General features: G+C 40.9%; 1 protein-coding gene across 3 annotated transcripts in view; it reads right to left on the bottom strand.

Moving 5' to 3' along the window:
- Positions 1–15,884, bottom strand: part of rnf103 (ring finger protein 103) — a 35,410-nt gene extending 19,526 nt beyond the window's left edge. The window contains exons 1-3 of one of the 3 annotated variants that reach the window (XM_035160776.1): positions 15,588–15,884; positions 15,270–15,436; positions 4,861–5,009 (exon numbers count right to left, since the gene is read on the bottom strand). In XM_035160776.1, coding sequence (XP_035016667.1) covers positions 4,861–5,009; positions 15,270–15,436; positions 15,588–15,595 — 324 coding nt within the window. In that variant the 5' untranslated portion in view covers positions 15,596–15,884. Of the gene's footprint in view, positions 1–4,860; positions 5,010–15,269 lie in introns of all 3 variants that reach the window. The other 2 variants (XM_035160774.1, XM_035160777.1) reach the window with 2 other exon arrangements.
- Positions 15,885–23,922: the final 8,038 nt, after the last annotated feature.

Raw genomic sequence — 23,922 nt, 5'->3', positions numbered from 1 at the left:
ATTAAATAAAGAAAGTACAATTCAATAGTATTTCAACAATGTTTATTATAAATTTTGACATTGAACTGGAGGGTACTCTTATAATAAAATCAATTTTCTTTTCTCATTTCAAGTGAAATAAGGTTTGCATTTAAAAACTAAATAAAGATCTTTGAAAAAGGCATCTTATAATAAATTGCTTAATTTTAGAAAAAATAAATAAAAAGATGTAGTTTGAGTTTCCCCTTTTCTTTTCTTGGGTCCAGTCTGGACCGCGGCCCGCCTATAGGGGACTTATGCTTTAGATGATCGTGGGCAATGGTTTTCACTTCAGCTTGCTCTTCAGGTGAATCCATGCTTTGACTAGCTTTGACACCTGCCATACGATGCGTCGACACACCTTATGCAAATCAACATATTTACGTAATCAATGACTCGTGGATCACAGCGGGCATGGCAGGCTAAAAACGTGGCATAAATGTACTCATTTAAAGTCGAAATTTGTTTACAACACTGTTTACCCCTGAAACACCAAAAGTGTTTTGTGGACTCAAACACTTCGGCATAATGGTGAGTAGATAATGAGTGAATATTTATTTTTGGGTGAACTATCGCTTTAATATTTAAATGTATTAAGACTACTTCCAATACTAGGATAAAGTTGCCATGAAGTAGCCATTTTGTGAGCATTTTTTCACAATGAAGCATCATTAAGGCTTTTCTTTTCAAATTTGAAGTGGATATGGTCAACCTGTAAACAGGGAGACATGTAACAGCTGTAATCTCCTGTTGTAACTAGGAGGCACTGTGATGGAGACTCAATATAGTCACACAGAATAAAAATGTGTAATGAAGTTTACTTAATAACTTCTTAGTTTATGCTTACAGCAGACATTTCAATCTAGGGTCCAGCTCAACATAAACTTTATGGTGCACCCACTGTCTAGCATGTGAGCCCATTGTCTATTCATGTCTTGTAGAAGTTGATCCTGAGATCACCTGAATTCTATAGTGACCTTTTGCTCTACTCTGGTTTAACTGTGTTTGTCTTTTGTTTGACACAACACCCTCACCATACATGATACTATTTCCTCTCCAACACATTTAGGATGCAGCCTATCAGTCACACCTTATCAGACGATAAGTTCCAGACACAGAACAATACATTCACACACCCCCCTCTGCGTGTTTTGGGGTCAGGAGCTAACCCACACAGAGAGACACTTAAATATAAGCACAGACACTTCACATTTCATCACACTTGCAACCTCAACCTTGCCTGTGTGATCCTTTCTGCAGAAAGCTTTTACAAATAGATTTACAAAGACAACTTGTCTCAGAACCTCATTTGTTGGTGAGGGGTATTCAGCTGCAACATGCAACTTCACCACTTTATGTCACTAAATTCTACACACTGCAACTTTAACATTGAAGGTCAAGACCTTAAAATTGTTTTATTGTCATATGGCATGATGATGTCCTGAAGCACTGGAAAAACTTCTAACCAGCTTGCATTGTTGGGCAGCTGTGGCTCAGGGATTAGGGCGGTAGTCCCAAATTGCCCCTTCTCATAGAGAAAAGTGCTGCTCACTGATCCACTGTATGAATGTGTGAATGTAATCAATGTCATCAAGACTATAAAAGCACTATATAAATACAGACCGTTGAGTTAAGTCCAGCATACATTGTGTTTTGTCAGTGCTACGCAGAGCCCCACTAAATCTAAAACACCTAATCTTACAGTTTGATGGTCGTGATTAGGGTTGGGCTGATGGACGATACCATAGTCTACTGACGATGGCTGGCAGCCATCACGATGTTGAACAAATATCATGACACCCACCATCCTGTTTGACTCTGAAAGAGGGGTCCAGCCTGCTACACACAGACTATAATTCCAGTGTCTACTATAACATTGAATAATATATTCATTACTTGTTTGTGGGTTTTCCCGCAGGGATCAACTTGAGCTGTAGAACTAATGAATATGTAGGATAGGCCACTTTACGGTGAGTCAGTCTGACACCCGGGCCACACTACCTGCAGATCGGCCACAGAACGGCTTGCTTTTCATTTTGGCGCCCATGTTGACAGATTAGAGCGGCCACACTGCCTGCAGTTCACCCCAGATTCAGATGCGGTTTAACTGTCCTGCTCATCTAGAGATTTGAGGTCTGGTAAATTTTCTTATTCTCATTTACCAAATGCGGTTCACAGCAGAATATAAAGTAAAAATTATCTTTCAACACAGTTTAAATGTTTATCTGTTGAATGTGTCAAGCTATAAATGTTTGCAACACTTCCTGTACCCGTTTCAAAATAAAAGCACTCCAGCGTTTCGGTTGACTGAATCCAATTATTAGTATTAACAAGGCTTTGATTGTTATCGCAGGACCGGGAGATGTATGGCTTCATACTGTAGTGTCCTGGCACACATAAACAACTTTTATTCAAGGATATACAGTACTTGTACCAGCAGCTCCTCTGCTGAACCACAGCAGACATGCTGTCAGTGTAAACAACAGACAACCGCGACATCCAGCAGAACCGAGGCACAGCTGTTCTCAGCACAACAGCAGCCAGTGTGGCCAGGGCGTGAGAGTGCAAAAATGTAGAATCAGTTTGTTCAAATTATTAGCCTATAATAGCTCCTTGCGCCTGATTTTTTACATAAGAAATGATTTCTAAATGCTGCTCGTTTGCCCCTGCTCCTCAGGGACAAAAATGTCTGCAGCAGAGCTGCAATGTGAGGTTTCTGGTATAACGTCTGTATTTCCTCAAATAAAAGTTGGGCTATGTACTTAATGTCAGGATACTACAAGGGCACACTGCTGCAAAATTATTACCACCGCGGCTGCAGGATCAGGGCAGACGCACATTATATGCCTAGTATCCTTGGATCGTGCTGTATTACCCTGTCGCATGTCCTCCCCCCTCACTCACCCGCTGATTTGCACTCACTTTACATGTTAACAATAAACCCCATCACTACCCATAATTTATTAGGAACCCTACAGTAGTTGAAGTTTACTTGGTGTTTGTTTGATTCGCTCATGAGTTTGAGACACATATTTAAACACATTGGAAAAAAAGTTCCAACATTTTACGTGCACGCTGTTCACCTGCTACACACAACCACAACACACAAAGCCAGGACATCAGGTTAAAGTGACCTGAATGATCCAGATTTATTATCCGACATCATTGATTAAAGTAAAGAGCAACAGAGACGAGTGCACACACACACACTCTTGCAGACATGAGAGAAGTTATTTCCGCAGATTATGACACGACGCAGTGTTTTAACTTAATTGTTGCAGAAGAATTAATACCCTTTTTATCAATGAATATGAATTTAGCAGGTTATTATAAAGATCAGTTATACGTTTGAGTGCTTCAAAAAGAGCAGTCATACTGCGGAGGCACGGTTGAACCGTGCTGTTCACTCAGGTAGTGTACACAATCAAGTCTGTAAACATGGGCGCGTGATAAGTATTTTTGCCATAATCGAGCATCCCTAAACCATTATATTGATGTTATTAACACTTTTTCACAATGCCTCCCCCCAGGGTTCGTCCATTGCAAGGTTTCACTGCATAAATCATCATATGCCAACCCTAGACATGTCCTTTACAAATAGCATTTATGGTCCTTAATTACAGTGCCACCATCTCGCTAATTAGGCTCATGTTTCTTATGAAGTCTGTGCACATAATTTACAGTAAAGATTCATGTTTCTAGCTCACTCTGATAAAATTTGAGCCAAAGCAGCAGATTACAGATAATTATAAAAACACCCCAAAAAAATGTATTCTACCCCTTCGGAGAAGGAACCTTAATATAGCCACAAGCTACAATTCTGGGTTCAAGCAATTTTGTTCCCGACAGAAAAAAGGAGCTTGTCCAAAATTGGAAATTAAAGCCATGATCTTCAGGCTTCACACATCTGAAGTTCATTAGGTTTAATTCTGCTATCAATGTGTCGATAACAGCTAATTTTACACTTACACAACATCCATCCAATTGAAGGCTTGCCACTATGACTTATCTATTCATTACTCAACCAATGTTAATCCTTTTCTAACAAAACACTGAATAATGAATTTATCGGCATACTGCATGCAGTTACAGAACATAAATTCCACAAACATATTTACTATATACTGTAAGGCCAATTATCTTATACACGGTTCAACTTTGCTATGAAACATATTCTTTAACATATGAAACAAGCCCTTTTGAAGTTGACTGGTCAATGACATGAAAACCAAGTAAGATATTGTCAAGTTTAACACAACTTTTAATAAGCTTGTTTTAATAATAATACTAATAAAGAGCCAAAGCTCATGAGTTTGATAGGAAAGAAGGTACTTCAATAAGAAAGATAGCAGAGTTCGATGTGTTCAGTGTGAAACAGTAGTCATAAAAAGCCAATGCTCAAGATTTTGATAAGAAAGACGGTGGTGGTTTTCAATAGGAAATATTGTAGGGATCAATAAATGAAGACTGAAGAAGTGTTTAATGAAAAAGATGGTGGAGTTCAATAAGAGGGTAGAGCTCAATAAGAAAGAGGATTCAGTAAAGACTGCATGAAAATCCCAGGTGGTCTGGCTCACAGCATTAGAATGCTTGCACCCAATGGTGATGTGTTTGTACATAATCCTCCATAAAACCTGTGAACTTTCAGAGAGAAGAAGTTAAACAGAACATTATTAGAATGATCAAAATCAAGATATTAAGAGAGAAATCAGAGCAGAAGATATCCTGGGTCGTCTATTGATTAACAAGGTAAACATAGAGAGATTAAGATTCATTAGAGACAATCAGATTTCCTTATTTTTACATAGTCATGTCCACTTCATCATGCACCCATACTTTTACCTGAACCAGCCAGATCCCATCTTTAGTGTCTTCCACTAATTCATAGAAGTGCATCTCTCCACTGAAATGTGTGTTGCTGGGGTCTCCTGGCTCCGTCTGCTCCCTCTCTTTCTTGATGGCTGAGTACAGCTCCCCTTGTGTCAGCTCTCCTGTGGGGGGAGGGCTTAAGATTTATCTACCCATTTATATCAAAACTAAAAAGGCAATGCAAACCATTCTTCTTTGACTCCAATCAACTATTCATTTGATGTCATAAAAATGTACAGGTAGGTTGTCAATTTAGAAATTGAATCATTAAAAGACTTGAAATAAACATGGTTAAATTACAGTATCATTTATATATTATTTTACTATTTGTTGCTTCTGCAAAATTTCATTAGAAAGATCTTTTAACTGCGATCAATAACATTGTTCAAGATGTAAGATTTCATTAACAAAACAGTCCTAAAGTCAGTTCTGCCTGTTTCAACAAGTAAAAATTAAGATTATTTGAGATCCTTTAAGAATATATTCTGACCAGAATTGGTCTTGTTTGTAATTTTATTACATTTATTTATTATATTTGCATCCTAATATCTGTCATTGAAAAATGACTACAAACACACAGAGACATTACAAAGGGTCCCAGCCATTATTGATGAGGCCAGCAGCAGTTGGGAAGAAACAGTTTTTGTGGAGTAAGGTTTTGGTCCTGATGGCCCGCAGCCTCCTGCCAGAGGGAAGTGGCTCTAAGAGTCCATGTCCTGGCCCGGTCCTTGGCAGTAGCGTACCATACGGTTATGGGTGAGGTGAGGATGGACTCAATGATGGCAGTGTAGGGGTTCACCATCATCGGCTTTGGCAGGTTGAACTTCTTCAGCTGCCGCAGGAATACATCCTCTGGTGTGCATTTTTTGGTAAGGGAGCCAATGTTCAGCTCCCACTTCAGGTCCTGGGGGATGAAGGTGCCCAGGAAGCAGAATGACTCCACGATGTCCACTGGAGAGTCACACAGGGTGATGGGGGCGGCCGTGACTTGGCTCTTCCTGAAGTCCACAGTCCTCTCCACTGTTTTGAGAGCGTTGAGCTCCAAGTTGTTGTCCCTGCACCAGGTGACCAAGTGTTCAATCTCCCACCTGTTAAGCAGACTCGCCCCCACCAGAGATGAGTCCGATGAGGGTGGTGTCGTCTGCAAACGTCTGGAGCTTGATGGACTGGTGGGTGGAGGTGCAGCTGTTAGTGTACAGGAAGAAGAGCAGAGGAGAAAGAACAAGGCTTGGAGGGGTCCAGTGCTGATAGTCCTGGGGTCAGACATGCTGCCTCCTATCAGACAGGAAGTCTGTGATCTTCCTGCTGATGGAGTCAGGCAAGCTCAGCTGTGAGAGTCCACAAATAAAGAGGATCCTGGAGTAGGTTCCTGGGGAGTCTAGGTGCTGGAGGATGAAGTGTAGAGCCATGTTTACCGCATTGTCTACATATCTGTTGGCTTTGTAGGCGAACTGTAGAGGGATTCGCAGGGGGTTGCTGGTCCTTGAGGTGGGACAGGACAAGGCATTCAAAAGACTTCATTACCACAGAAGTCAGGGCGATGGGTCTGTAGTCATTAAGTCCTGTGGTCCTTGTTTTTTGGGGGAAAGGGATGATGGTGGAGGATTTTAAGCAGGCCGGCACCTGACATGTCTCCAGTGAGGTGTTAAAAATGTCTGAACCCTGGAGACAGCTGATCGGCACTGTGCTTCAGGGTGGATGGGGAGACAGGTAGTCAGGTCCGGCTGCTTTTCGGGGGTTCTGTCTCCAGAAGAGCTTGTTAACGTCCCTCTCCAGGATGGAAAGGGTGATATTGTGTTAGGGTGGCACTGTGGTGGGCAGGTGTGGAGAGTCACAGACCCCTGCTGAGCTGATGGTATGTGATGGGATACAGCAGTCCTCACAGAAACTGATGTATGAAGTCACAGCCTGTGTATTTATCCAGACAGTTGGTAGCAGACCTGAAGACATCCCAGTCAGTGCAGTCCAAACACGCTTGAAGGTCTTCCACAGCCTCCCTGGTCCACTTCTTAGATGTCCTCACAACAGGTTTTGAGAGCTTTAATTTCTGCCTGTAGGCAGGACTAAGGTGGACCATGACGTGGTCAGAGTGTCCCAGTGAAGCGCGGAGGACGGTGTGATAGGCACCACTGACTGTCATGTAGCAGTGATCCAAAGTGTTCTCCTCTCTGGTCGGACATTTAATAAACTGTATTTGGGGAGATTGTGGCTGAGATTTCCTTTGTTAAAATCGCAGAAGACAATAATCAAGGAGTCCGGGTAGACACACAGTATCTGGACGGGGAGTGTGCGCTGTGTGTCCTGCAAATGTGCCTGCGGTGGAATGTAAACACCAACCACAATGAATGAGGCGAACACAGGGAGAGGATAAGGGTTTGCAATTTATGAAGAAAATTTCCATAACAGGAGAACAGTGCTGCTGGATCACTATCACATCGTGACACCAGCTGTTGTTTGTATAGAAACAGATTCCTCCATCTTTCTTTTTGCTGGAGAGTTCCGTGTCCCGGTCCTCTTTGAACAGATCCACACAGCCACGTCGCCGTGAAACACAAGACAGAAGCTGAAAAAAGGTCTCTAGCCACCAGGAGCTGAAGTTGTTTTTGCTCAATGAAATATTCCCGGTCGCACGTCTCCTCCTGCGTTTCACTGAGTGAACAAAGGTGAGTGCACCTTTGACCAGAATGTCCAATAATTCCACGGATGAACACAAAAAATATTGAAATAGCTCGCTGGAGTTGTTCCCTTGATGTTCATGACCTCTTCTCTGGTGAAAGAGCTCCGTGTATCACAGCAGAAAACTGAGTTAACACACAAAACGAGACAAAAAGTGCGCACAAACCATAGATTGTATATAAAAGATGGACGTAGCTTCCGGCTCCAAAAGCCTATGCGGAAGTGCTTAAAAGTGTAATACCGGTAGAGATCCAGAAGGACTCTGGCTCAACTTGCTCCAAGAAAACTCTGGCTCCATAGACTGCCTTTCAAAAAACACCAATTTCTCCCATGAAATACTCTGTCAAACTTTTTTCCCTACCGGTGCTAATGGTCTCATTCGCTAGATACTGTCCTTCTTATCAAAGATCTCGTGGTCCATCTGAAGATAATATCGTAATTAATTCGATATTAGAGTTTAAAAAGCTGTAGATTTAGGGGCGTGTGTGTTTGATTGACACACAGACTCCCGGAAATTGACAGGCAGCAGCTGCGACGGGCCACACGAGAGAGACTCACCAGCGGAAAACTGGAGCTTTATTTACATCGTGTTCACTCACTTCTCTGACATTTACTCTGATTCTGTCGGTATCAGTTGCTGGAGAAGGTTTTTACACCGACACGTTTACTGTTAGTTTGTCTTTATTAGGGCCTGAGCACCATGTGAGGACCTTATTAATTTAGCTTCGGTTATTAGTTGTGAGTTCACCGGGCTTTACTGTTCTTTACTAACAGACCCAGAGGAGATGTCCGGTTTGTTCGGGGAGTAAACTCCTGTTTATTAACTTTTTACAGTCTTGTATCTTCACATGTGTTCACTATGCTCCACAAAAGTGACTGTGTTTCTATGTGTTCTGAGAAGAGAAAACTGTTAGCATGGTAGGTACTGTCCTATTTTTTATAGGAGTGTGAATTAAGATGCTAACCCAGCTAGCTAGTTAGCCGATAGCTTTGCGATGCTGGGCCTACCAGTTCCTTCAGGGCAGCTAACCTGTGCTAACCAGGTGTTACAGTTACGCTCGATAAAAAGCAGGGCAGCTAACCTGTGTTAACCAGGTGTTACAGTTACGCTCGATAAAAAGCAGGGCAGCTAACCTGTGTTAACCAGGTGTTAAAGGGGACATAGCATGCAAATTCCACTTTGTTAGTGCTTCTACACGTTAATGTGGGTATCTGGCATGTCTACCAACCCAAAAACTCTGGGAAAAAAACACTCGCGCGTTTTGTTATGGTTCCTCTAAGTCAGAAACGTCATGCTTGAGTGACTCGATTGAGCTTCCTGGGTTTTGTGTCGTAACAAGGCACTGGAAGTCTCCCTACATGGCCTTGGCCCACCTCCCCCGTCCCGTCCCCCCGTCCCCGTCCCCCCACACTCGTTACGCCGGGTTTACACCGGAGGCAGCGAGGCAGCGCAGCGCCGCGATTCTGCTTTCTCCGCTTGTTGTTGTACCCGTTGAATGTCGGGTTCGGGGGTAAATGATGGTCTTCATAGCCCCCCACCCCTCTCTTTCTCTCTCTGTCTGTCTGCTTGTGTGCTTGTAGTGGATGGGCAGAGGGGGACATTTAATTATGTGATTGGGAAAATTAAAACTCCAGGACAACAGAAGGGGAATACAAAGTATGGGATGCATATTTGATAATTTATATCATATAAAATATGTAATTTATATCGTTTAAAATCATGGGGGGAGAGGGGGGAGGGGGGAGCTGGCTCATTAGCATTTAAAGGAACAGGCACTCAAAACAGGTCACTCTGTGGAGGGCTGTTTTATACAGGGTAAAAAGGGTGCTGTTTTAAATGATCCTTGTGGTATTTTGACCAAAGTATGTTACAGACATTTCATTAAGACCCTAAGGAACCATATCAACTTGTGGTAAAATGGGCATGCTATGTCCCCTTTAAAGTTAAGCTCGATAAAAAGCAGGGCAGCTAACCTGTGTTAACCAGGTGTTACAGTTACGCTCGATAAAAAGGTACATTCAAAAAGTCCATGAGGTCATGCTGATAGTTCAGTTTAACATCATGTTTAGGTAACTTCTTACATGTGATTAAACTATTAGCGATTAACTTTCTGTGTTTTGTTGTGATTACTGCTGTATGTCTATGTAAAAAGGTGTATTTTGTTGTTTGTAGTCATGTAGTGAAGCTGTCAGATTATACTGTACGAAAAACAGACAGTAAATTAATTACATTAGATTTTTGTGATTACATTCAGTTTTATGATTTCTCCTGGGCTGTGGTTGTTTGATTTCTTCGTGCCAGTGTCTTTATTTGTACTTAAATCAGATTATTTAATGCGGATGTGATAATGTCTGATTGTTACAAACTAACAGTGTTGTGCAAGTTCACACCTCTCATGAACTAGCTTTTCCACTTTACTCAGAGGCTGTGAATCTCCAACAATGTAGTCAATTACGAGTTTGTCTACCTGTTGCTGGGAAATCCTACCCTTGAAGGCTGCAGACAATGTGGTTTGGGTCATTTGGGGCTGTTGGCAGGGGGTCTTAGTCTTTTTTTGACTTTCAATTACTTGGAGATAACTTTTTAGGCTAGCTGGATGCTTTAGCTCCACATGCCATTTTAAATTAGATGCGGATGAGGCTGACGTCTGGACTTGCTTTTTCAGCGCAGGATGACACAATTTGCACAGAAAGGTGAGATTTTTACTGTCGGGATCTTTATCAGACAGTGTGTAAAAATCCCGCAAATAATAATAAGGTGCATCGAATGTAGTCGATGAGTCTGCGTCTCTGCTTTCACTTGCCATTTTTATATGAGACCGAGAGCTGTTGTCTTGGAATACGTTGCTTGTTTGGACTACATGTGTGTGCGATGAATCATGGGTAACATAGTGCAAAGTCGAGTTAGTTGGTTTAGGTCAGGCTACATCGCGGACATTTTACGGGCACTGAGGCCACGACATGGTGCAAGCATTCGATTTAGACAGCGTCTCTCCTCAGGAGAAGGAAAACATTCCGTAACGTTTTAGCTAGACCTCAGATAATATGAACATGTTCACCGTTCAAATTCATTATTTGTCATTAAGTTGCGTTCAGTTCATCGTTCTCATAAAAATGAACGTGTTCAATGAACGCGTTCTTTTGAACTCGTTGCACTCATGCACAACACTGCAAACTAATTCATTAATTATTTTTCTATCTCTCTGCTGACATGTTTTTGTTTTATTTTATTAACCCTAGAACACTAACGTTGGGTGATTTTTACCCGAGCGAGTGTGGTCACAGGATTTTCATTGTGTTGCTGCTGTCTGAGTGGCGTGCGTTATTGGGTAGCTTCAGTCTGCTCCCTGACGTTATAGAAGGTAGGCTAGTTTCCCTGCTCCCATCCCTGTTTTTTTCAATATGCACATGTTCGGGTGATTTCACCCGATGTTAGTGATAGAGGGTAAAATATTTTTCGGGTGGATTTCACCCGGCGTTAGTGTTTGTGTATTAAATCAGGCAATCTTATTACCTTTCAAGGGTAACAACGTTCAGGCCCGCCATATTTATTGCCCCATATCATGCACAGCTATCATCCTGTCACAGGCTTGGTGACTCTGGCATGCCATCAAGTGAGTAAAAGATAGCTACGGTTCGTTTAGGTTGGCAATCGTTAGCTACGCAGATTTCTTCTTTGATACTCGAGCTGTTATCTAATTTGCATGTAATCCTTATTTAGTGTAATGGTTATGAATAAATATCACTTAGTGGTAATTTCCAAGGGAATTCATTTGTTAAAAGGTTTTTTATAGTCAGCTCGTCATTTTTCCCCTCTCAAAAAATGCCATTTTTTGTTTATCTCTCCCAAAGTTGTCAGTGATGCAGGGAGACTGTGCCTTCACCGGACAAGGCTCACATGTCCCAGGAACGGGTGGACCGAAGAACAAGTTCCCAACTCCATTATTAATTTTTTTAGGAATTTTTCCCTAATTTTTCACTAACTTTAGAGCCTTTTTATAGGGTCCCCCCATGATACCTTTTTTTCGTTTTTTGAGACGTTGTATAGGGGGAAATAAAAGAAGAGTACTTCAATTTGCCATGTATTGTTGTACTTTAATATATTTTGATGAGAAGTATTTTTTATCGGGTATATTATATCGGGTAAAATATACCCGATGTTAGTGATGGTGTTACTAATTTTACGTTAGTGTTCTAATCATCCATGAATCTACCAGAGGCTGAAGGACTGAAGCTTGAGTTGATGACGATGACGTAAAACAACTGGCACTCATCCAACGATCAGATGACTTGTGTCAACAGAAGGAAGACCTCATGTATGGAGCAGCATATTTGGTGCCATTCTTCAGGATGTGTAGGAGTGAGACTGGATAACAACATCCTTAACTATTTAATGAGATATGATGTCAATAAACCACCTTCAGTTTCCTCTGAGATGACAGAACAACAGAACTTTGTATTTGATCTTTATTCTCAGATTCAGTCTCTTACCTTTTACTTAATTTCTGCTGTTTTTAGAGGTGGTAGTAACAAAATGTAAGTTATTCACCTAGAATTAGTAAATGGATTAACTTTAGCAGTCACAACATTCACAGGTAAGTGTTTACCAATTTGACATGAAGTGTCCTCAATCGTAAACAGCTGGAACGGTACAACTTGAAGTTCACCAGGATAAATTGTGACTTCTATAACAAATGTTTACTGCTGTTAACAGTTAGTATAAATATAGATATACATAAGTATATATTAGATATATAAACTCTTAAATGTTTACTTAACCTCTGATATTCATGATTCAACTGTACTGAGTATGTTTTTCATTGACTACGGATGACTTTCCTGGTTTTTGCACATTTACCCTTTTCCTTATTAATCAAACAAGACACACAAAGTATTAACTCGTATCTTAACTATCAATGATTGATTTGATTAAGACCAAAATATAAAAGGCCTGTGATTGTCAAATTCCAACAACACGTTCACCAAAGTGTTCTTGTATAATTACAATACCGTGCATGTTGCTACTGTGACCTTTTACCAGATGTGCGCCTTAGAATCATGAGTAGTAAAATAGTTTCATAGATAACTTTATTGCACATTAAACTACATTCATTTATAATCCAACAAAAAATTAAATACAGTTGTGGGTCAAGGTAAACATGATCTTCACTGTAGGAAGATTAATCTCTAGTGCTTAATATTTAGTGAGTGTAATTTACAGTAGAAATGTTAGAATTGAGTAAGCACAATAGTAAAGTAGTATTTCATATAAATCTTACAGCACTTGATACAGTCGTCTGTTTACTGTAAGAGTAAAGTCCAAGGAACACAACATGCTCGTACATTTGAAATGTTTAACAGTCTGTAGTTGGACTGTAATGATGGTGATGGAGGAAAGATGCAAACAGTCCAGGAGCCATTATTAATCACAGTTCATGTAGCAGCTCACATCTGTTCTGACGTCTCTTTGTGTTCTGCAGATTAAAACAGTGTGTTTTAATGTGTTAGAAAATGTGTTACACATTATTCAACTTTAGTTAACACACTAACTTCAGCTACAATTCTGAAATATGTGGACATGTGACCACTGGCTTTTCACATTATTAAACATGTTAAACATGAACTTTACCTCAGATGATGAAGCTAACTGTGTTAGCAGCTAGTTCTCAGCGGAGTCGGGCGTTCGGTGTGGTCTGTAGCCGGTGTAGGTGGGTGTGTTTACACTACTCGAGTTGGAGGTCAGCTCCTCCCTTTTATCCACATTTGGTAACATCCGCCTCAGCCGGGCGCCAAATAGCCAAGCTGATCAAATTCGAAACTCTCGGCTTCAAAACGGGAGTTCACAAACCAATGGGTGACGTAACGCGAGGTTGCCACTTGGCACAAACACACCAAGGCGGCCATTCGTGGCGCTATTTGGAAGTACTCGCTGAGCTGGCCTTGCAAGATTTTGCTGATCTTGTCTCGCAAGATCTAGCATAAAGGCAAAACCCTTTGCAGTGCGTACACGCGAACATGAACGCGGCTCCCGGCTTGAAGGATAAATGTGGACATTTAGGCAAAAAAAAAAAGAAGGTTTAAATGACATTTCTGGGCTTATGGACACTTGGATGACACCACACGAGCGTTTGAAGGAGTCCACAGTTATTTGTATTACAGTTAATTGGATTGGATTTTGCTGCAACGCTGTTTACCCCAGAAACTCCTAAAGTCAAAGCTTCACCCGCCCTCCATCGGCATAGTGGTGAGTAGGTAATGAGTGAATTTTCACTGATATCTTCCTACGAGGTGCATTCACGGACCCTCGGACACACCATCATGTAGCTAAGTCCACTAGCTTAAACACGGTAGACTTTTAGGCTTTAGACTTGGTGTAAATGACCTTGTTTCGAGTTGAATATAATTGTCGGGGCTTGCAGACACTTGGATGGCACCGCACGAGCAGTATGGAGGTATGTTGTGTTTTTTCTGTGTTGTATTATGTCTGTAGTCTCAGTCGCCATTTGGAAAAAGGAAAAATAGATGTTTTATTGCGGTGCTAAAATGAGCAGTGAAAAATTTGGGGTGCACATACATTATGTGCTGGTGCACCTAAATGAAATAGTTAGGCGCATCGATGCAATCAATGTAAAAAGGCGGAATCAGAAATTGCACTTAAATTGGCCCACTGCCTAGGACCTGCCACTTATTATATTATTAAGTTTGAAGAAGGTGGCCGTAGTTACTTCAATTGTATTGGATTTGGCTGCAACGCTATTAACCCCTGAAACTCCAAAAGTGTTTTGTGGACTCAAACACCCCTCCATTGGCATAGTGGTGAGTAGATAATGAGTGAATTTAGAGGTGCCCAACAACAGCTGAATGAAAATCGGAGATGCAGCTTTTGTAAATTATGCTCCAAAGTTGTGGAACAGAGTGCCGCTAGATATCAGAGAAGCTACTTCAGTGTTCCGATATGTTGTAAACAGTACCTCTAATGTGAATGTGCTCCAGAAAAGCTGTATTTTCTTATGAATTGATCATTATTGTATGAGCACTTTGCGAGATTGTGGTTGTTACACCAGGTGATAAAAAGACATTGTGGGTATTTTGAACTTGCTCAGGCCTCAGGACCTTGAGACTTTCTGTTTATTATCACATAAGACACTTTCTCAAATGTTTCAGCTTATTACCTCTCGACCAAAGTGGTTTCAACACATCACAGGTGGCACAAATCAGTAAGTTTGACCTCAGCTATTTTATCTGAACATATTAAAGCTGTTTTAAGACATGAACTCCAGAGGATGTCCGCATAATTGGGTCCCGACTTTCTCAGGAGTTTGTCTTTCACACAAGAGCAATGCAGCAGAGGATTCTCCGCTCAGACACTTTCACAACAACACAAAATCAGCTGTGCATTCAGGTGAAGGGTGGCAGAGGCAGGACATAACATACGAACGCTGCTGCGGACACGTTTTTTGTTTGAATCACATTTCCACCAGCGTCTGCCCTTAAACAGCTTTATTGACATCTTTGTTCGGTGTCTTGTACATGTGTGGCACCGCTATTTCATCCTGAGATATTTCTATTATTTTTGTTTTATTTTTAATTTTTGCATTCGTCTCATGTTAGAGACGTCACAACGTTTGCGAGGTGCTTATATCATGGATTGACTGATGTGAATCTAGGTACGAGTGTAGGAGGTGTTTGGCGGCCCTGACCAATACCTGACTTCTCCACCAGCTCGCTGACGTCCACCTTCTCAACCAGTCCGGAGTAGCCCAGCCCCCGACACTCCAAAATGGTCTTCAGCCGCTCATAACTGAGAGTCACTGGATCGACCAGCTGAGTTGCGAACGTGCCAGTTTCATACCAGACCACCGCCTCAAAGATCCTGGCCAGCATGAAGAGCACAATGAAGTAGAGCAGCAAAAAGAACAGTTTGAGCCACATGTTCCAGATGGTCTCAAGATGAACTGAGCTGCACTAAGTTGTAAAAAGACAAGTGGTCAGTCTGGCTTTGTAAACGTCTCTGAGCGGCTTACGCAGTCATGGTGCTGGGGACGTTCCCTAACCGTCTACCTCTGCTTTAGGCTCATCTATCCTGCTGACGGTCACGGCTAGCCACTTAGCTTAGCATTACAGGTAGGTCTGCGGTAAATCAGCTCCAGCAAACAGGCCTCGTGCAGGTTGAGTATATCTACATGCGCTGCTATTTCCTACAAAGGTGAGCAGCGGATCTCCCCGTTTCCCTGTTAAAATAAGAGGAATGGTGACGTGAAGTGCTCCGATCAGCTGCTGTACACAGAGGCGCTGACGTCACATCCGGCTCCACCTCACACATGTAAACATGGGCTCCGGTAGAAAAGTTAGAAAATCTAATTTCCTAAGCACATTGACGTTGATGAAAAACGTTATGAGGTGAATAAAGGATGAGAAGTAGAATTCGTAAGAAAAAGAGAACCGATCCGACTCATTTACACCATGATTTACTCTTTTTTTAAACCAACTTTATTTACAACAGAAGATAAGTACACATACAAGTATTCAAATTCCAAACTAACTGCTGTATACCTTCAATGTGAGAAAGGTTTCCTGCACAAAATACAGAGACACCTATCCAAAAGAGGCTACATTTTAGCCATCATGTGAAGTAACAACATAGTAAAAAAAATAAAAGATACAGGCTGTAAATATTACATGGTAACATGAAAGGAATGTACAAGCAGAAAAATGTATCCATTTAAATGATAATTAAATATAAAGCTATTTTATGCATTCCACAATTTGGAGGATCGAAATGTTGAAATAACATTTATATATGTGTATTATGTTCTGATCATAATACTGTGAACTAAACATTCAATATGCTTGTTCTTAAACATGACTACTGACTGGACAGATGTGACACAGATGAAATCAGGAGCTCAGACAGTCAAGTGAGGATTTCCATAAGTTTTGTATTGTGTATGGTGGAGTATTAGAGTTGTAATTTAAGTCATAATATTACAAAAACAATTCATAATTTGACGCAACGTGTCATGTTAGAGGAGGAATATCAGATGATCAGCCTGATATTTAAAAGGGGATAAGGAGTTTCCCTGACAGATTTCCTCATGGAGATTGTTCCAAAGATTGGGAGCCCTGGCAAAAAATGTCGGGTCCCCTTTTGTTCTTAGCCGGGACTGTAAAATGGTAAATAGGGACTTTACTGAGGACCTCAGGTTACAACTGAGCACATATGTGTCAAAAGATCCAAATGTTCTTTGGTGCAAGTCCACAATGAGCCTTAAAGCTCAGCAATAAAATCTTAAAATCAATTTTAAAATTTACCGGAAGTCAATGAAGACAGAATCCTGTTTAGTCCAGCAGAGTGATGGGGGATGGTGACAAAAAAAATTGCAGGGCTGACGAATTGGCTGAGAATGGATGGCAGCGCTGAGCAGGGATGGGCAGTATTTATAATACATATATTAAAAATATGAATTTGAAATAAAAAATAGTATTTTTAAATTTGTATTTGAAGAGATTTGATAAAATTCATGATATTTTGTATCAAAATACTTGAGTGTTTTGGATTTTTGTAGTTTAAAGATACTATAAAATACTTTTTGTGAGACATGTACATGATGACGTCTTAAAAATGAAAATCTGATTGGTGTCTACTCAGTAATTTGCCCAGGCTTGGTGAGATCAGAACATTGAGGTTCAGGAAATTGACGATCCAGCACAAAGCGAGACTCAAAGAAGAAGCACAGGGCGATTTTGAGCATAAATTGCTACAATTCTTAACAGTTCCTGTTGGGTTTTGGAGTTTGTTTTAGTATCCTAGGCTAAATCAAATTTATGGAGTGTTCTAGAGTACTGTTAGCAGCTCTCACAGTTAATGCTAGCTTACTACTTTCTGCCCATGTTAAGTTTTCGTCAGTTGTGTACAAGAAAAAAACTAAAAAGGCATTTCATAGTTGTTCCATAACATTACTTTATAATGCCACGAGATGGTTTAACTTAGTAAATGCACATGTTTTGTGCCTTATTGTCATTAACAACGTTGTGCTGCAAAGCCACAAAACAACAGGTTGTTATCTCATCCACAACTGGCTTTTGTTGTTGCTCACAACTTCTAGTCTAAGTGTGTAACTTAGTGAGGGCTGTTTTGTGTTGAGTGATAATTGTTCTGAAATAACTCTTTGCTATTGTGTGGGCAATTGAATTATTGATTAATTAATTACTTAATTGTTATGGATAAAGGGTGCTATCAGTTGTCTGCTTGAATGACTTGTTTGTAATTGTCGGCAGTTGGCTTTTTTTTTGCATTTTTAAAATGGAAAAATATATTAGTTTATTTTGATACATGGCATGGCTGCTCTATTTTCTAGTTTATTGATGGTACACTTACAATAAGGTATCTTTGCCCATCCCTGGCGCTGAGTATATATACAGCTGGAGAAGAATGGTTGATGCTTAACAGGTGTGCAGGGGAAGAAGTGGGTCAGCCATGCCACTATGGATACACACAAGGAGAGGGGAAGAGAGAGAGAGGGAGGCAAAGCCAAGATCCTGACAGCAGCTTCCTCCAAGTCTGTGTGGTTGTTTCTGCAGAATAGAAGTTTCTTTAATATTTTCAAAGTCCTGATACTTACCATAATGGGGTGCTGATGTGCCAAACATGAAGTATTTTGTTACTTGTGAAATCTGTGAATGCCTAACTTAATAAGATGCTCCATATTCCTCATTGTAACGCAGGGGACAGACTGATATTCCCCCTCTAAAATGACATTTAACCTAGAATATGACTTTACTGGTAATATTACAACTGCTTTCTTGAAATATCAGATATTTCCCTTGAAGTGGCCCTAATACTCAAACTTACAGGAGAATGAAACAATTGCTGTTTTTTGGGTCTAGGACAAGTACTCACCACATGGTTTATTAGCCGGCAGGTATTTACCTTTTTATTTAAGCTCTATTTTAATCATTTCAAAAATACAATTTTGATAGATTGAGGATATCACAGCTGTCTCTGAATTTAATTATCCTGAATGTTATGGAAGTTTTCTGGAAGCTGGTGAAAGGAGAACTCAGGCAGCAGCTGATGTCTTATGCAGAATATTTTAATGTAGACTTGATGCATCAAGGAGACCAGAAGGTGGAACAATATACAAACGCTAACAGACTAACATGAGCAATTGCCACCCCCAAGTCTAACGATGTCTCCCACAGCATCCGCATATATCTTCCTCTACTTGCGTCACCCATTCTAACAGCACATCCATGAATGGCTAGAATTGCTGTCACTCTATGTTAAATGTAGGTGTTCCCATCCTATTGGATAGTTAAGTCTAAATATGCATTCCGACATCACATTGTGTCCTTACGTCTTGCCGCAAAAAAAGTTAGAGTTGGTGCCTCTCTGTCTGGGCATCTGAGTTAGATATGAAAGTCCTTGAGCGTAGACACTACAATGCACTGTTGGTTGACACTTTATCTATAACCTAATGCTGCTTGGAGAGAAAAGCGAGTATCCGAGGAATTAGACAGGCACTATTATCTTAATGGCGTACAGATATAATGTTATATACATAATATATAGTGGCATTTACAGTAATGTGAGGTAGTCCAAAATTCCTCAACACTGGCGATACAACAAGCTCCCTCACATTCTGACTAAAGCGATTATTTCTTTGCCTCCAACTTTGAATTCGATTTTTTATTTTATTTCAGGCACTGTTCTTTCTATCGTACTCACTCACTCACTGTATTATCTTCATATCTATAATATTCATGAGGCGCTTTGCATTGACCATTCATGGTTGAATGTGGGCGTGTAGAGGGCAGACTTTGAGGCAGATTCACGTACGCACCTTTCAATTAGCATACTGCCACGCCTCTATTACTATATATAAGGCATCCGTTTGGTTTATCATGAAGAGAGCAGTGTGCTGAACAGAGAAGTTGAGTTATAAGAGATGGCCCCAAAAGGTAAAACAGAAGAATATCACAACAGCAGCAATTGAAACTAGACTTGCGAGCAAGTATGATGCGTTCCCGAGCCTTGCGACCGCGGGGCCGCATCCCCCTCCATCTCCACCACGAAGAGGCGTTTGCTCGGGACTCGACGGGAAGGATGTCAGAGCGTGCCCCCGCATCCACTGGGTGGCGCCAGAGAATGCTCGCTGATCATGTCTCACGCTTCAGCTGATGTCTTGAGTCAGCTGTGAAAAATGGAGGTTATTCCAATGAAGTTTGAACCAGAGGGATTACTTGCAGTTTCCAGTAGGTGGCGCTGTTGAGCCATTCTGCCTCACCTAACAAATATTGTCCTTATGTTCACATAGTGATTCTCATTGTATATGTCCATTTTGAGGCAGATTGGAGCATCTGCTGTGACATTACAGCCACTTCCTGTTTGTTTGCGTTCCATCGAAATGCACGCCATTGCGGTTCGATGTAAAGGCTTAAGTGTCACAACATGGCGTCACCAGCGTGTCAAGGTTTCCCTCACAAATTTTGATGTGGATCAAATGAAAAATGTAGGCGTAACATGTCAAAGTATAAAACATGGTAAATCCTGTCACAGCTAAAGGGAGCTGTGACTATCATAGTATATTGGCAGATTGAACTCTTCAGGTTTGACAGTAATTGGAGCAAAAACATGGAAGTTACAGCTACTTGAAGGTTCTTGGCGAGACATCAAGATTTGCTGCCATGCCAAGGACACGCCCCATGATGAAAACTCACAAGTTTGATTCTATGTCATCAGCAACTGCTTTAGGCTCTCCTGACCAAATTTCTCATGAATCCGTGCTCCTGGGGCTTATTCTGAATTTTTAACGGAATTCCCTGAGTTTTTATCAAACCTAGTCCTAAAAACCGATAAAATTATTGTCGGTGACTAGCTCCACTGAGATTGACCATCTTGTCGATAGCTCTGTAAAGTAATTACGATTAACATTGGACTCAGTACCTCTAAAAAAGAAACGTGTAAAACATAGTAAATAAGCTCCCTGGTATAATTCCAACACACATGAATTAAAACAAGCGTCAAGAAAACTAGAAAGGAAGTGGCTCCAACAACCGTGTTGAAAATCATCTAGCCTGGAAAAATTGTGTTAAAGCATATAAGAAGGCCCTCCACAAAGCAAGAGCTGCCTACTACTCCACATTAATAGAAGAAAATAAAAACAACCCCAGGTTTCTCTTCAGCACTGTAGCCAGGCTGACAGAGAGTCACACCTCCACCGAACCCAGTATTCCTCGATCCCTGAATAGCAATATCTTTATAAACTTCTTTAATGATAAAATTCTAACTATTAGAAATAAAATCAACCATCTTCTGCCCTCAATTGGCACTAGTACACCATCAAGAACAGAAATCTCAGAAACTGCTGAGAATCTTACCAATTATTTAGACAGCTTCTCTCTGATCACCCTTGATCAGCTGACCAAAATAATCTCATGTTGTAAACCAACAACTTGTATCTTAGATCCCATCCCTACAAAATTACTTAAAGAAATTTTGCCCCTAATTGCACAATCAATCTGTCATTATCATCAGGATATGTACCACAGTCTTTTAAACTAGCTGTAATCAAACCCCTTCTCAAAAAACCCACCCTAGACCCGGAGGTTTTAGCCAACTACAGACCGATACCTAACCTCCCCTTCCTGTCTAAAATCCTTGAAAAAATTGTAGCCAATCAGCTGTGTGAGTTTTTCCAGGAAAGTAATGTATATGAAGACTTTCAGTCGGGGTTTAGAGCTAATCACAGCACGGAGACAGCCTTGGCAAAAGTCACTAATGACCTTCTAATAGCTTCAGATCAGGGATTTGTGTCTGTCCTCGTTCTGTTAGATCTTAGTGCAGCATTCAACACTATTGACCATCACATTTTATTACAGACACAAGAACAGCATTAAAGGAACCGCCCTAAACTGGTTTAAATCATATTTTTCAGATCGATTCCAACTCAGATAAAACAGAGGTTCTAATACTTGGCCCTAAACACCTTAGAGATACATTATCTAATGATATAGCTGCGCTAGATGACATTGCCCTTGCTTCCAATGAAACAATCAGGAACTTGGGAGTGATCTTCGATCCTGATTTGTCCTTTAATTCTCACTTAAAACAAATTTCTAGGACCGCCTTGAGTAATATCTCAAAAATCAGACATGTCCTTTCTCAAAAAGATGCAGAAAAACTAGTCCACGCCTTTGTTACATCCAGACTTGATTATTGTAATTCCTTATTATCAGGCTCCAGCAGTAAGTCGTTAAAGACTCTGCAGCTTGTCCAAAATGCTGCAGCACGTGTCCTGACAAGAACCAAGAAAAGAGACCACATTTCTCCTGTATTAGCTTCACTACACTGGCTTCCGGTTAAATCTAGAAAATAATTTAAAATTCTCCTCCTCACCTTCAAGGCCCTTAATAATATGGAACCATTATACCTCAAAGAGCTGATAGTACCTTATCAACCCACTAGAGCACTGCGCTCCCAGAATTCAGGCTTACTCCTCGTCCCTAAAGTCTCTAAAAGTAGAGTAGGAGCCAGAGCTTTCAGCTATCAAGCTCCTCTCCTGTGGAATCATCTCCCACTTTCAGTTCGGGAGGCAGACACCATCTGTACATTTAAGAGTAGGCTTAAAACCTTCCTTTACGATAAAGCTTATAGTTAGAGCCGGACCAGGCTTGTCTTGGACCTGCTCTTAGTTATGCTGCTATAGGTCTAGAATGTCGGGGGACACATGACACTCGGAGCTTCTCTTCCCAGCTTCTCCTTCCTCTTCTCAATCGTTATCATATCAAAGAAATTAATATCTCATCAATACATGTTACTGACTTGACTTCTTCCCCGGAGTCCCTTTGCCTTATTGTCCGCAGATCCAGGGCCGCGGCTGCGGCCACATCGTGGATTATGATGGTGGATCATGTATCAGAGATCGTGATTGTAATGGCGGATCCTGTATCGTGTTGGCATCTGATAATGGTGGTGGACCACGATCGAGGTGGCAGCTGATGATGGATCCTAATGGCGGCAGTGGACAATGACTGTGGACTATAGTGGCATCCGATCTTGATGGTGGATCATGATCATGGTGGCTGCTGACCATGGACTATGATTACAACAAGACTGCTTGATATGCAATATGACTACTCAGATACTCGACCATTACTGACAATAATCCATCAATTAATTTACCTTCCATTATGCTACAAAGTGTTTATTCTAATCAATGCTGTAAATACCCTTATCTTTCTGATGTTCTCCTTTACACTTGACATCTATTGCACTTCTGTCCGTCCTGGGAGAGGGATCCCTCACATGTGGCTCTCTCTGAGGTTTCTACCTTCTTTTTACCCTGTTAAAAGGGTTTTTTTAGTAGTTTTTCCTTACTCTTGTTAAGGGTTAAGGGCAGAGGATGCCACACCTTGTTAAAGCCCTATGAGACAAATTGTGATTTGTGAATATGGGCTATACAAATACAATTTGATTGATTGATTGATGAATCGGGTGAACGGGCTAGCTGCAGGTTACTTAAAAGTAAAACATGACATTTCCTGTTACAGCTAGGGGGCGCTATGACTATTATTGAGTATTACCATATGGACCTGTTCAGGGAGGGACCTTTGTTGTATATATGTGGTTTGAGGCAGATTGAACAATATACATGGAAATTATAAGCACTTATTGTTTTCTGGCAAATCATCGAAATTCACTGCCACGCCACGGCCACTCCCCCTGATGAAAACTCATAGATTAGATACATTTTGATCAGAAAATCCCTAACATGACATAAACCAAATGTGAAGTCGATCGCATGAAATCTGTAGGAGAAGTACGATTTTGAAGTACATGTGAAAACTGGGCTAGATACATATGTGTGCCGATTTTCATTACTCTAGGCGAAAGTGAATGAATTGGTAGGCCCTCATGTAAAATTTATATGGGGTGCTATCGAGCCATTTTTGGGTGCACATTCCCGATCACATTAAAATACATATATTTTCACCAGACCTGACCCACCTGCACAATTTGGTGAGTTTTCGAGTATGTTAAAGCACCTAAAAAGGCATTTCAATATGCAGAATCGGAAGAAAAATATCAAACAGAGCGAAAACAATAGGTCCTTCCACTGTCGTGCTCGGGACCTAATAATTTTGTCGGAGGTGGAAGGCACACTTTTCCGTACCGTGTCCTCCAGAGTGACGATGTTTAAAAAAAATTATGCCTGGGCTCCCATTACTGAGGCGGTGAATGCTGTGTCCTCTGAGGTTCAGACTGTGGCACAAGTAAAAAAAAATGGTTTGGCATCAAAGTTGATGCCAAAAAACGAATTGCAGACCAAAAACAAAATTACGATACAGGAGGAGAGA

Source organism: Hippoglossus stenolepis, chromosome 7 (assembly GCF_022539355.2).
Source record: "Hippoglossus stenolepis isolate QCI-W04-F060 chromosome 7, HSTE1.2, whole genome shotgun sequence".
NCBI classification, from domain to species: Eukaryota; Metazoa; Chordata; class Actinopteri; order Pleuronectiformes; family Pleuronectidae; genus Hippoglossus; species Hippoglossus stenolepis.
The sequence above is the reverse complement of the archived record's forward strand: the minus strand, read 5'-3'. Positions and strand labels throughout refer to the sequence as shown.